Genomic DNA, 13,899 nt, shown 5'->3' with positions numbered 1-13,899 from the left:
CACTCAATATTAGGAAGATGTTCGGTGTGATGAAATGACAAGCCTATTTGAACACGTTAAATCATGTTTAATTATAAGTACACAAATAATGAAGTATATGTTATCTTGTAATCCAGGAGGGTAACTGCATAAGAATCAACAGAAATAAGACCAATGACAATTAAAAAGCTTCACAGCCATTCCTGTTCACTTTATGAAAGCAACATCTGGGATCTTTCCATGAGCCTGGGGAGAAACGGAGCAGAAGTTGTTTTTAGTATCTGAAGCCTAAAAAGGGTGCATAACATTCGAGGTAAAACATTCAGTCAACTAAAGCAACACACATTGCTCCCTTAGATACTTTACTAGGATGAAGATTTGAATCTAGGAATGTTTACAGAGTAATATAAGGAGTTATTTACCTTGAGGTCTGTGAAGACCTGCGCTGCTCGGTTGAAATCCCACTCATTGTCCTGTAGGCACCTGATATACATTGATAAAGTAGGTTAGAACCAATATGAATACAACATTCCACCCACAAAACCCTGTACATAAAAAAACAAAGCAATGCGACAATAGGGGACAGCGTTTGTCACTACTTGAGCCCACTTAAAATCGAATGCAAAGTAACTGTTTCCCACTTACTTCTGGGACCATTCAAGATTCATGCCGGACTTGAGGGAGAAGGCAGAGAGCATCTCTTGCTGGGGGGCTGAGAGGGTGGGGACAGGACTGCTGGATGGGGTGGGGGCAGGTGCCACAAAGGCCCGGCGGATCTCCTCAGTCGTAGCATTGCGCACAAACAGCTCGTCATTCACTATGCAAAGACTTTCGAAACGAGAGGAATACATTTTTCCCCCATTAGTATCAATTTTTTTTATTGAGATCAAGACAAAGTACATATCCGGCTGAGATTTGGCTAGCTGTAGGGCCTACCTTGTCCCTCCAGCTGGCACTGTGACAAACACCCGGCAGAAAGCTCTCACAGAGTCGCGGGATTTACCTTCAACTGGCGTGACAGAAGGAGAAAGCAACATACATGGTTCATGACTTTTTGGGGAATAAAAATGTGGGAAACAGAACAACAAAATAGGGAAACTACATACGTTAACCAAGTTAGAAAAGTTCAACAAACATACCTTCTTTGAACACTCCAGTGACCGTGAACGACAGTAACGTGTTCTACAGGAGTAGGAGAGGGACAGGAGATCAAGGATGGTCATGGGCTTTAAATGTGAATTGATGGTTATAAATGTATTCTACTCACGGTGAAGGTGTTGACGTCCACAATTAGAGATGCAGTGTCATGCTGCGTTTTGGGCAGTTCGCTCAGGAAAGCCACCACATTCAGACGAGTGTGCTTCAGTAAGCGGAATCGTGTGGCTGAAAGAACAAAGGTATTCAAATAATTTACTTTGTGTATATGAGTGAACTCAATCATGGTGACTTTCACTACCAACAGGTTTACTTTATTCAGACTACATTTGCAAGAGATGACATCATGACAACCATCACTTCTGAAAACAAGTAGCGAATCAGAAGCGCGAGACTCACTGGGATCCTTGAGCTTTTTGAGGTTGCGACTGTCTTTATGGTAATCTCCAAGACTGCACCTAGAGACAAAGGGAGACAGTGACCAACTGACTACCTTAGAAACAGGTGACAAATAGGCGATACTGAGTGTCTCAAATCAAATGTTATGTCACATGCGCCGAATACCTTAGTGAAATGCTTACTTACCTTAACCTGTTGGGGCTAGGGGGCAGTATTGACAATTTCGGAAAAAATATGTGCCCATATTAAACTGCCTCCTACTCAAACTCAGAAGCTAGGATATGCATATTATTAGTAGATTTGGATAGAAAACACAGAAGTTTCTAAAAGCGTTTGAATGGTGTCTGAGTATAACAGAACTCATATTGCAAGCAAAAACCTGAGAGAAATCTGGATGCATGGGCTCTCTTCAAGTCGTTTACTATTGAATACACGGTGACATAGTAATAATTGTGCGCTTCCACTAGATGTCGACAGTCTTTACAAAGTTGTTTGAAGCTTCTACGATGAACAGAGCCTGAATGACAAGGAGGGGAAGTTGTTGAGGCAGGGGGTGACATCACTTCTTGGAGCGCGTTCATGAGGATGGATCCCTCCCGTTCCAAAACCTTTTTCAAGACACAGGAACCGTCCGGTTGAAATATTATTGAATCTTCACGTTCTGAAGGCCCTAAAGATTGATGTTTTACAACATTTGACATGTTTGAACGAACGTAAATACAACTTTTTTTTAACTTTTCGTCGCGACATCGTCCACGCGCTTTCTATACTTGGAGTAGCTTACTGGACGCAAGAACAACAAGGAGTTATTTGGACATAAATGATGGACTTTACCGAACAAAACAACATTTGTTGTGGACCTGGGATTCCTGGAAGTGCCTTCTGATGAAGATGATCAAAGGTAAGGGAATATTTCTAATGCAATGTATGATTTTAGATGACTCGAAGATGGCGGCTATCTGTCTAGCCTAGTGTATTTGTCTGAGCTCAGTACTCAGATTATTGCAAAGAGTGCTTTCCTCGTGAAGCTTTTTTGAAATCTTTCATAGCGTTTGCATAAAGGAGATTTTCATCTATAATTCTTTGAATGACAGTTTAATTTTGTATCAATGTTTATGACAAATATTTTTGTAAATTGTGGCGCTGCTTCACCGGCAGTATTTGAGGGAAAATATTTTCTGAACGTCACGCGCTGATGTAAAATGCTGTTTTTATATATAAATATGAACTTTATCGAACAAAAAATGCATGTATTGTGTAACATGATGTCCTAGGAGTGTCATCTGATGAAGATCGTCAAAGGTTAGTGCTGCATTTAGCTGTGTTTTGGGTATTTGTGATGCATGCTAGTTGCTAGGAAAATGGCTGTGTGGTTGTTTTTGTCGATGTACTCTCCTAACATAATCTAATGTTTTGCTTTCGCTGTAAAGCCTTTTTGAAATCGGACGTGGTTCGATTCAGGAGAAGTGTATCTATAAAATGGTGTAAAATAGTCATATGTTTGAGTAATTGAAGTTATAGCATTTATGAGGTGTTTGTATTTCGCGCCATGCGATTCCACTGGCTGTTGACTTGCCCAGGGAGGTTAATCAACAATGCAGTTAACACTTATTTAATAGTATTTACTAAAATAAACTGAATAAATAGAAGAACAAGAAATAATTAAGGAGCAACAATAAAACAGTAGCGCAGCTTTATACAGGGCCTACCGGTACAGTCAATGTGCGGGGGGCACCGGTTTGTGAAGGTAATATGTACATGTAGGTAGAGGTCAAGTGACTGCATGGATAATAAACAGAGTAGCAGCAGCGTAAAAATGGGGGTGGGGTTGGGACAAAGCAAAATGCCTGGGTAGTCATTTGACTTGCTGTTCAGGAGTCTTATGGCTTGGGGGTAGAAGCTGTTAACCTGTTATGGATAGGGGGCAGTATTTTCACAGCCGGATAAAAAACGTACCCGATTTAATCTGATTATTACTCCTGCCCAGAAACTAGAATATGCATATAATTATTAGCTTTGGATAGAAAACACTCCAAAGTTTCTAAAACTGTTTGAATGGTGTCTGTGAGTATAACAGAACTCATTTGGCAGGCCAAAACCTGAGAAGATTCTGTACAGCCTTCTTTGCCATCTCTATCCAAAACAAAGGATCTCTGCTGTTACGTGACACTTCCTACGGCTCCAATGGGCTCTCAGAAGGCGGCAAAAAGCTGAATCGTGGCTTTGCAGGCTCTGGTTGAAACAAAGTAGCGCGTTTGGGTAGTGGCTGGTTACAGTACTGTGAGACTCAGGCGCGTGCCCGCGTCGACCAAATGCTTTGTTTTCTTTCCTCTGTTTACCTAAACGCAGATTCCAGGTCGGAATATTATCGCTTTTTTTATGAGAAAAATGGCATAAAAATGGATTTTAAACAGCGGTTGACATGCTTCGAAGTACGGTAATGGAATATTTAGAAATCTTTTGTCACGAATTGTGACCCTTATTTACACTTCGGATAGTGTCTTGAACGCACGAACAAAACGCCGCTGTTTGAACATTACTATGGATTATTTTGAACCAAACCAACATTTGTTATTGAAGTAGCAGTCCTGGGAGTGCATTCTGACGAAGAACACCAAAGGTAATCAAACTTTTGCAATAGTAAATCGGAGTTTGGTCAGGGCTAAACTTGGTCGGTGTCTAAATGGCTAGCCGTGATGGCTGGGCTATCTACTGAGAATATTGCAAAATGTGCTTTCACCGAAAAGCTATTTTAAAATCGGACATATCGAGTGCATAGAGGAGTTCTGTATCTATAATTCTTAAAATAATTGTTATGTTTTTTGTGAACGTTTATCGTGAGTAATTTAGTAAATTCACCGGATGTTTGCGGGGGGTATGCTAGTTCTGAACGTCACATGCTAATGTAAAAAAGCTGTTTTTTGATATAAATATGAACTTGATTGAACAAAACATGCATGCATTGTATAACATAATGTCCTAGGGTTGTCATCTGATGAAGATCATCAAAGGTTAGTGCTGCATTTAGCTGTGGTTTTGTTTTTTATGACATTATATGCTAGCTTGAAAAATGGGTGTCTGATTATTTCTGGCTGGGTACTCTGCTGACATAATCTAATGTTTTGCTTTCGCTGAAAAGCCTTTTTGAAATCGGACAGTGTGGTTAGATTAACGAGAGTCTTGTCTTTAAAATGCTGTAAAATAGTCATATGTTTGAAAAATTGAAGTTTTCGGATTTTAGAGGAATTTGTATTTCGCGCCACGCCCATCATTGGATATTGGAGCAGGTGTTCCGCTAGCGGAACGTCTAGATGTAAGAGGTTAAGAAGCCTTTTGGACCTAGAATTGGTGCTCAGGTACCGCTTGCCGTGCGGTAGCAGAGAGAACAGTCTGACTAGGGTGGCTGGAGTCGTCGGCAATTTTTTGGGGCCTTCCTCTGACACCGCCTGGTATACAGGTCCTGGATGGCAGCAAGCTTGGCCCCAGTGAAGTATTGGGCCGTACACACTACCCTCTGTGGTGCCTTGCGGTCAGAGGCCAAGCAGTTGCCATACCAGGCAGTGATGCAACCAGTCAGGATGCTCTTGATGGTGCCAACTGTAGTACTTTTTGAGAATCTGAGGACCCATGCCAAATCTTTTCAGTCTCCTGAAGGGGAATAGGCGTTGTCGTGCCCTCTTCACGACTGTCTTGGTGTGTTTGGACCATGATAGTTTGTTGGTGATGAGGACACCAAGGAACTTGAAGATCTCAACCTGCTCCACTGCAGCCCCGTCGATGAGAATGAGGACGTGCTTGGTCCTCCTTTTTCTGTAGTTCACAATCATCCCCTTTGTCTTGATCACGGTGGGAGAGTTTTATCCTGGCACTAACCTCCTCCCTATAGGCTGTTTCATCGTTGTCGGTGATCAGGCCTACCTTGTGTCGTCAGCAAACTTAATGGTGTTGGATTCGTGCTTGGCCATGCAGTCACGGGTGAACAGGGAGTACAGGAGGGGACTGAGCACACACCCCTGAGGGGCCCCTGTGTTGAGGATCAGCGTGGCAGATGTGTTATCATCTACCCTTACCACCTGGGGGCAGCCGATCAGGAAGTCCAGGATCCAGTTGCAGAGGGAGGTGTTTAGTCCCATGGTTCTTAGCTTATTGATGTGCTTTGAGGGCACTATGGTGTTGAACCCTGAGCTGCAATGAGCATTCTCACATAGGTGTTCCTTTTGTTCAGGTGAGAAAGGGCAGTGTGAAGTGCAATAGAGATTGCATAATCTGTGGATCTGTTGGGGCAGTATACAAATTGGGGAGGGTCTAGGGTTTCTGGGATAATGGTGTTGATGTGAGCCATGACCAGCCTTTCCAAGCACTTCATGGCTACAGACGTGAATGCTACGGGTCAGTAGTCATTTAAGCAGGTTACCTTGGTGTTCTTGGGCACAGGGACTATGGTGGTCTTCTTGAAACATGTTGGTATTACAGACTCGGTCAGGGAGAGGTTGAAAATGTCAGTGAAGACACTTGCCAGTTGGTCAGCGCCTGCTTGGAGTACACGTCCTGGTAATCCGTCTGGCCCTGCGGCCTTGTGAATGTTTAAAGGTCTTACTCACATCGGCTACGGAGAGCGTGATCACAGTCGTCTGGAACAGCTAATGCTCTCATGCATGCTTCAGTGCTGCTTGCCTCGACACGAGCATAGAAGTTATTTAGCTTGTCTTGTAGGCACGTGTAATTGGGTAGCTCGTTGCTGTGCTTCCCTTGGTAGTCCGTAATAGTTTGCAAACCCTGCCACATCCAACAAGCATCGGAACCAGTGTAGTACGATTCAATCTTAGTCCTGTATTGATGCTTTGCCTGTTTGATGGTTCGTCGGAGGGCATAGTGGGATTTCTTGTTAAATTCCCGCTCCTTGAAAGCGGCAGCTCTACCCTTTAGTTCAGTGCAGATGTTGCCTGTAATCCATGGCTTCTGGTTGGGGTATGTACATACAGTCCCTGTGGGGACGACGTCATCAATGCACTTATTGATGAAGCCAGTGACTGATGTGGTGTACCGTCTCTGGATGAGCATTTTCTTGTTTGCTTATGGCCTTATACAGCTCGTTGAGTGCCGTCTTAGTGCCAGCATCGGTTTGTGGTGGTAAATAGATAGCTATGAAAAATATAGATGAAAACTCTCTTGGTAAATAGTGTGGTTTACAGCTTATCATGAGATACTCTACATCAGGCGGGCAAAACCTTGAGATATAAAAATGAGATTTTGTGCACCAGCTGTTATTTATAAACAGACACAGACCGCCACCCCTTGTCTTAAACTTTTTAGGGTATAGAGGGCAGTAGTTTCGATTTCGGATGAAAAGCGTGCCCAGAGTAAACTGCCTAATACTCGGGCCCAGAGTCAAATATTTGCATATTATTAGTAGATTTGGATAGAAAACACTCTGAAGTTTCTAAAACTGTTTGAATGATGTCTGTGAGTATAACAGAACTCATATGGCAGGCAAAAACCTGAGAAAAATCCAACCTGGAAATCTGAGAATTGTAGTTCTTCTTTTGAATCCCTATCGAAACTACAGTGTCTGTGGGGTCACGTTGCACTTCCTAAGGCTTCCATTGGCTGTCAACAGCCTTCAGAAAGTTTTTCCATCATTCTCCTGTTACTGGGCAGAGAATAGTAGCTCAGTCAATGAGTGGACTGCCTGAGGACAAAGGGCTTGGTGATGCGAGCCCGACAGCGCGCCCCTCCTTTTTCTTCTTGAGTGAATACGCTATTGTCCGGTTGGAATATTAATCGACGTTTTCTGTTAAAAATACCCTAAGGATTGATTGTAAACAACGTTTCACATGTTTCTACGACCGGTAATGGAACATTTTGACTTTTCGTCTCTGGTACTGCGCTCGCGTGTTATGCCTTTGGATAGTGATCTGAACGTACGAACGGAGGTATTTGGACATAAATATGGAGTATTTCGAACAAAACAAACATTTCTTGTGGGAGTCCTCGGAGTGAATTCTGACGAAGATCAGCAAAGGTAAGAGAATATTTATAATACATAATTCAGAGTTTTGTTGATGCCAGAACTTGGCGGGTAGCTGTATAGCTTGCTTCGATGGCTGAGCTATGTACTGAGAATATTGAACAATGTGCTTTCTCCGTAAAGTTATTTTGAAATCTGACAAAGCGGTTGCGTCAAGGAGTAGTGTATCTATAATTCTTTCAATAACTGTTGTAAATTGATGTGCACATTCACCGGAGGTTTGGTGGGAATACATTTTCTGAACATTACGCGCCAATGTAAAATGCTGTTTTTGGATATAAATATGAACTTTATCGAGCAAAACATACATGTATGAATATTTTAGCTGTACTTTTGGTTTTTGTGATGCATGTCCTTGCTTGGAAAATGGCTGTGTGGATTTTCTTGTGAAGTTTATGTCCTAACATAATCTAATTTTATGCTTTCGCCGTAAAGCCTTTTTGAAATCGGACAATGTGGTTAGATTAACGAGTGTCTTATCTTTAAAATGGTGTAAAATAGTTGATTGTTTGAGAAAATGAAATTATGAGATATTTGCTGTTTTGTATTTCGCACCATGCTATTTCACTGGCTGTTGAATAGTGTGGGACGGTCATGTCCCACCTAGCCCAGAGAAGTTAACGGAGGCAGCTGTTCTATCTTGCCGATGGACCGAAAACCCCGCCAGCTGTATGTTATCCATGTCGTGGTTATCCATAAGATATTACCGTTTTTAATGTCCCGTTGGTAGGGTAGTCTAGATCGGCGCTCATCCATTTTGTTACCCGATGATTGCACGTTGGCTAATTGGACTGATGGTAGAGGGGGATTACTCACTCGCCGTCGGATTCTTACAAGGCACAGCCCCGATATCTCTGTCTCTTCTTCATGTGAATGACGTGGATTTGGGCCTTGTCGGGTGTCTGAAGTAAACCCTTCTCGTCCAACTCGTTAAAGAAAAAAATCATGGTCCAGTACGAGGTGAGTAATCACTGTCCTGATATCCAGAAGCTCTTTTCGGTCATAAGAGACGGTGCCAGAAACATTATGTACAAAATAAGTTAAAAATACCGCAAAAAAAACACACACAATAGCACAATTGGTTAGGAGCCGGTAAAACGGCAGCCATCTCCAACTTGTTTTTTGACACTGTTAATGTTACACCGTTTATGCATACTGCTGGAGACAGATAACTAGCCAAGGGGTACCTGGAGGGGTTCTGCATGGTGAAGGGCATGCTCAAGGAGAAGGTTGCTCCATCATGGTAGGCATCTAACAAAGGCTGTCTGTCTCCGGAGTCATACACACTGTAGTATCTGGGGGAAAAAGTTATTCTTTAAAAACTTACATTTCCAATCAGTACAGATAGATACTATCAAAGCAGGTCAATGTGCCTTATTTAAATAAAATAAAAAATAATGCTGCCTTTTTGTTTTAAACAAAAACAAAGGTGTTTTGTAGTGCATCAGAGCATTTTGGGTTCCGGCTTAGTTGAGATTTGCTCCGCATACATGCGGTAAAGAGGTTAATGGAACACCAGATTGGCTCACATTTAACAAATCTGATCTAACAAAGTGGATATTTGTCAAATCCGTCATGATTGATGTATTGTAACAGGCCCACAATGTGGTTACTACAAGTCTGATTTGGATATATTTGGCTGTTTTCACTGCATAACATTTAGAAGTTGTCCCTTTTCAGGGTTTAGAAGTGACTGCTAAAATGTTAAATTCTGTTTGTATAAGCTGGTAGCATAGCTAGTGTAAGAATATTTTGAAGATAAATACACAACGCAGAGGACGATAGGTCAATAGAGTACTAAAAGTCAATATAGTACTAACGATCAATGAAAATTGTTTTTTCTGTTATAAGGGATTAATGATCAATGGGTCAGAGACATGGGAGGAATTTCAGTCCGGGACTCATAGCTACATGGCAAGTTCTCATTGGTCCAAATTGTTTATACATGGAGCCTGAAATAGGATACTTGTTATTTGGCCATTGGCCCAGTTTTATTGCAAGGAATTCTAATTGGTCAACCACATGCTAGGCCTGGGTTATAAAACTACATCCTGTCCCTTTGTTCTGAGGAGAGAATCACTGAGGACAGGGGTGAATGAACATCTACCTCTCAGCATAACATTGAATAAACCTATTTTTCTCCCGGATTTGCTTTGGGGTCTGTGCTATTGAAAAGTAACATCAACTGCTAACACTAGCATACAGAAATCAGTGGCGATGTTCAAAGTAGTCTTTAACTGTAATGCAGTTGATTGGTGACGATGACATGAACATGTATAGGGGTTGACATCCATACAAGCATTATACGATGATTTCTATATCAACATAGTATGAAATACACATATAAACAATAGCCTAAATGTAGGATAATTTGCTGGGGGGCAATGAGGTCATTCGTAATCTTTCCACCAAGCGTTTCCTTGGCATTTCCATTGTTTTGGTCGAGTTCCATTGACCTCTTTACCGCATCTATAACAGTGTGTAGTGTACGTGTGTATTTGTACAGTAATGTGTATGCATTTGTGTCCGTGGATTCAACATAAAACTCACTGTTGTAGGAAGCCAACGATGGGAGTCTTGATCTCTTCAGAGCAGAAGTAGCTGGGCTGTGACAGCAGTCGAAGGGTGAGAATTTAAAAGAACACACTCCTGTTTTGACACACGGTTACATGCAAAGCCCCTAAATGAGAACCAATGTTGTGCATGTATTACCTTGCAAGGTGGAAGGGCGTCAGGAGTCACCTCCACATCAAAAACTATGGGCGGGGGGAGATCCTGACCGTCCTAGTGAGAGTTAGAGAGGTCAAGGAGAGAAGACAAAGATGACTAATTGAAGAGATGTAAATTCTTCACAAATACAATAATAATATCCAAAACGAGTTGAATAAACAATTGTTTAAATCCTAAAAGCGTTTGATTGAATCCTTACCAGTTTGAGAAGCCTGGGGAACCTCTCTCTCACCTCGCTGTCCGACATTCACAAAAACACAGAAGATAAGAGACAGGAGTTAGTGCTGATTATATATAAAGACAGTCATCCCCCTAAACACTATTCAACCACAAACGCATATATATATATATATATATATATATATATATATATATATATGCTCATGCACTCACAGCCTCACCCATGGATAAGGATCTCTAATAGCCACCCAAATGTTGATATAATCCCTGTCCATACAGTTAACTGAAATGAGGGGCGGAACTAGGCAGTAAAGACCAACATGGACTTGATTCGTCATTATAACTGCATATATTGGTTGGAACTGATTGTTCAGAATAGAACACACCCATGCCTGATCATGACATAGTCAGCTCTGCATATCAGTGGAGAGGTACTCAATGTTACGACACATCCTCTTGTACTAATATGAACGGTACAATACAGATAAACCAATACCAAATCAATCTATGATGACAGCCTTCCTTTATTTATGTTTTTTTGTGTGTACTTTTTACCCCAATTTCATGATATCCAATTGGTAGTTACAGTCTTGTCCCATCACTGCAACTCCCATGCGGACTCGGGAAAGGCGAAGGTCGAGAGCCATGAGTCCCCCCTGAAACACAACCCTGCTCGCTTAACCCGGAAGCCAGCTGCACCAACGTGTTGGAGGAAACACCGTACACATGGCGACCGTGTCAGCGTGCATGCGCCCAGAAGCCACAAGGAGTCGCTAGAGCGCGATGGGACAAGGACATTCCAGCCGGCCAAACCCTCCCCTAACCCGAACGATGCTTGGCCAATTATATGCTGCCTCACGGGTCTCCCGGTCGCGGCCGGCTGCGACACAGACCGGGATCGAACCTGGATCTGTAGTGACGCATCTAGCACTGATCAGTGCCTTAAACCGCTGCGCCACTCGGTAGGCCTCGGCCCCCTTTCCTGTGGCAATGTACTCACCCCTTTGTGATGATACTCACCGTCCCCCCCTACACGCCGAAACACACGTTGTCTTGGAAGGGGTGGTAGGGGTGTGAATGTTGGTTGTGAGCGCCCCATACCAACAAGAGACAAATCTGTGCTTTTCACATGCATAGGGGAGTGGCCTGGTGATTGGGAGGGGCCCGTGGTGTGACCAATGTACTTGGTAGAGACCACAAGAGTGAGATTATGGTCAAACTACTCAATTGTTGCATGTTTGAGGTGTCTGACAGACACACACACGTCACAGGACCAAGAGACAGTGAAATGGAATCTAAAGACGTAGAGGAGGTGATGGAGACTGTTGGAGATGAAAGATTGACATGAATCATGACATGAATCATGGGTATACACGGGGGGGGGGTTAATCCATTACATTAAGGCTGGTTAAAGTTACACCATGTCGTTTCAGGTAGAAAGGGAAGAGGGAAAACTTATGGTAACATAGAACAAGACATGCATGCTCGATCAAACCAAAACAGCAAAGAGGAGTTCACAAAAAGCTTTGATAGAAGATGCAATTCCACTAGGGTGATTGAGTGGTATGTTAGCCAGCCTTAAGGAATAGAAAATGTGTTATTTGAGGAGACCATGCAAAGCATCCCCTTCAGATGAAGACACAAATAGAAAAGAAAAGAAACAGAAAGAGCTGGGCCCTGAGCACCACTATAGATCACTACAGGAGGAACCAGCGTTGATGAATGCATATCTTACACAACATTTTTGGTACCAAAAATAAATACAATTTTGGACCCCTCTTCAACTTTAACATTTTGGGGGTGGTTAAACAAATAGGGCATCCAAGCCCTATTAAACAAACATTTGTATTTTTAGGGAAACATGTTGAGAGGGATATCTGAGGAAGGACCAAACGAGTCCTAAACTTTATCAGTGACCATTCTGAGGTGACTGCATGTGTTTATGACCACAGAATAAACATTAAATGTTATATCCTTAACCGCAAATCAACTTCATATATTGAAATCCCACTAATTGAGGGTCTCTTGATACATCTTTGTGTCCCTCGTTCTCAAAGCCTCTCCTTCACTCCAGCTGTTACATTCTCAGGTGTGTCTACCAACTTGTGGCACAAACAAGCCTTGAAGGCATGTTAGATTTAAGGGAATTATGAGAAAGCTTGTATTTGTGGACTCTGCTTGGCTTTTTGGAAACCTCTCTCCCGCACCAACCCCAGGCTTGTAGCGCAAATCTTTGTTCTTTACTTCAATGTCTTCTTCGTTCAGCATATACTGTACGTATCAAAGTGCATACGTACGTAGGTATGATGTGGCCAGATGCACGACTGTGCCTGTCTTAGGTTGTCCCGGTATCAAAGGTGGGATCTTACCCGTCATTGGCTAACCAGCCCTCTTCACTGGCCACATTTCACGACCCGTATAGGGGAGGATGAGAGGATGTACCAACACCATGTTCCCATATGAATCTTTAATATATACACACACATTATATGCCATTTAGTAGATGCTTTTATCCAAAGCGACTTACAGGCTTGCATTCATACATTTTACGTATGGGTGGTCCCGGGAATCAAACCCACTACCCTGGCGTTACAAGCGTCATGCTCTACCACCTGAGCTACGAAGGATTCCTTTTCCACAATGCCATTTTAGTAATCCAAGCTCTTCCCAAAGTACGGGTCTCATTCTCAATGCTGTGGTCAGTATTATCCATGCCAAGTTATGTATGCTAGAGGTAGTGGCTCTTGAAATTGAAATGGTCAGGATTTTGTTAAAAAAATTAATACAGGGGTGTCTGTAGGGGGCACAGGGCCATCTTCACTGCAGAAAACAAATGGAGGAAAGATCAGCTGCTGAGTTTCAGAGGGAAAGCATGAGATCAGTTGAGACAGACAACAAAAAGAGAGTACCCAGACAGACAGTTAAACCTGCATCTAGAAGGGGGCATGGGTGTAGAAATAATTGAAATGATAGCCATTTTCCTCAACTAGAACCATCAAATCAAATGTTATTTGTCACATACACATGGTTAGCAGATGTTAATGCGAGTGTAGTGAAATGCTTGTGCGTGCGTTTGTTGGCTGGTTAATATTGATCTATATAGTATGAAGAGGTTCATGGTGTGATCATGTCAACATGGACACATATGGCATGCACCTAAAATAAAAACAATCATAAACATGGCTTTACATTTGAACTGAGGTGCTTCCCCACAAGCATCGAGTAGGCTATTTGTGTGATTTCAACATAGAACAATACATTCTTGTCCAAGAACAGATAATGTCAAGTCTGAACAACTTAATCACCACCTATGTTATTGTAGTCATGTGGGAGGGCTCAGTGAGACTCTCTGTTAGCATGGTGATCAACAAGTCACTCCAGTTCCTTCGAAGTTGAGCGTTGTGCTGCTATTCAGTAGTACCAGACCA

At 42.4% G+C, this 13,899-nt stretch overlaps 1 protein-coding gene across 2 annotated transcripts in view; it reads right to left on the bottom strand.

Moving 5' to 3' along the window:
• Positions 1-46: 46 nt before the first annotated feature.
• The window catches only part of nxf1 (nuclear RNA export factor 1), a 29,686-nt gene continuing 15,833 nt past the window's right edge, over positions 47-13,899 (bottom strand). The window contains 11 exon segments of one of the 2 annotated variants that reach the window (NM_001173738.1): positions 47-225; positions 402-462; positions 625-807; positions 916-988; positions 1,119-1,161; positions 1,247-1,362; positions 1,534-1,592; positions 8,749-8,856; positions 10,112-10,167; positions 10,274-10,345; positions 10,491-10,527. In NM_001173738.1, the coding sequence (NP_001167209.1) occupies positions 187-225; positions 402-462; positions 625-807; positions 916-988; positions 1,119-1,161; positions 1,247-1,362; positions 1,534-1,592; positions 8,749-8,856; positions 10,112-10,167; positions 10,274-10,345; positions 10,491-10,527 (847 nt within the window). In that variant the 3' untranslated portion in view covers positions 47-186. 2 annotated transcript variants of the gene reach the window in all.

The sequence above is a fragment of the Salmo salar genome, chromosome ssa11, assembly GCF_905237065.1.
Source record: "Salmo salar chromosome ssa11, Ssal_v3.1, whole genome shotgun sequence".
NCBI lineage: Eukaryota > Metazoa > Chordata > Actinopteri > Salmoniformes > Salmonidae > Salmo > Salmo salar.
Note: the sequence above shows the minus strand (reverse complement) of the source record. Positions and strands in the feature narration are given on the sequence as shown.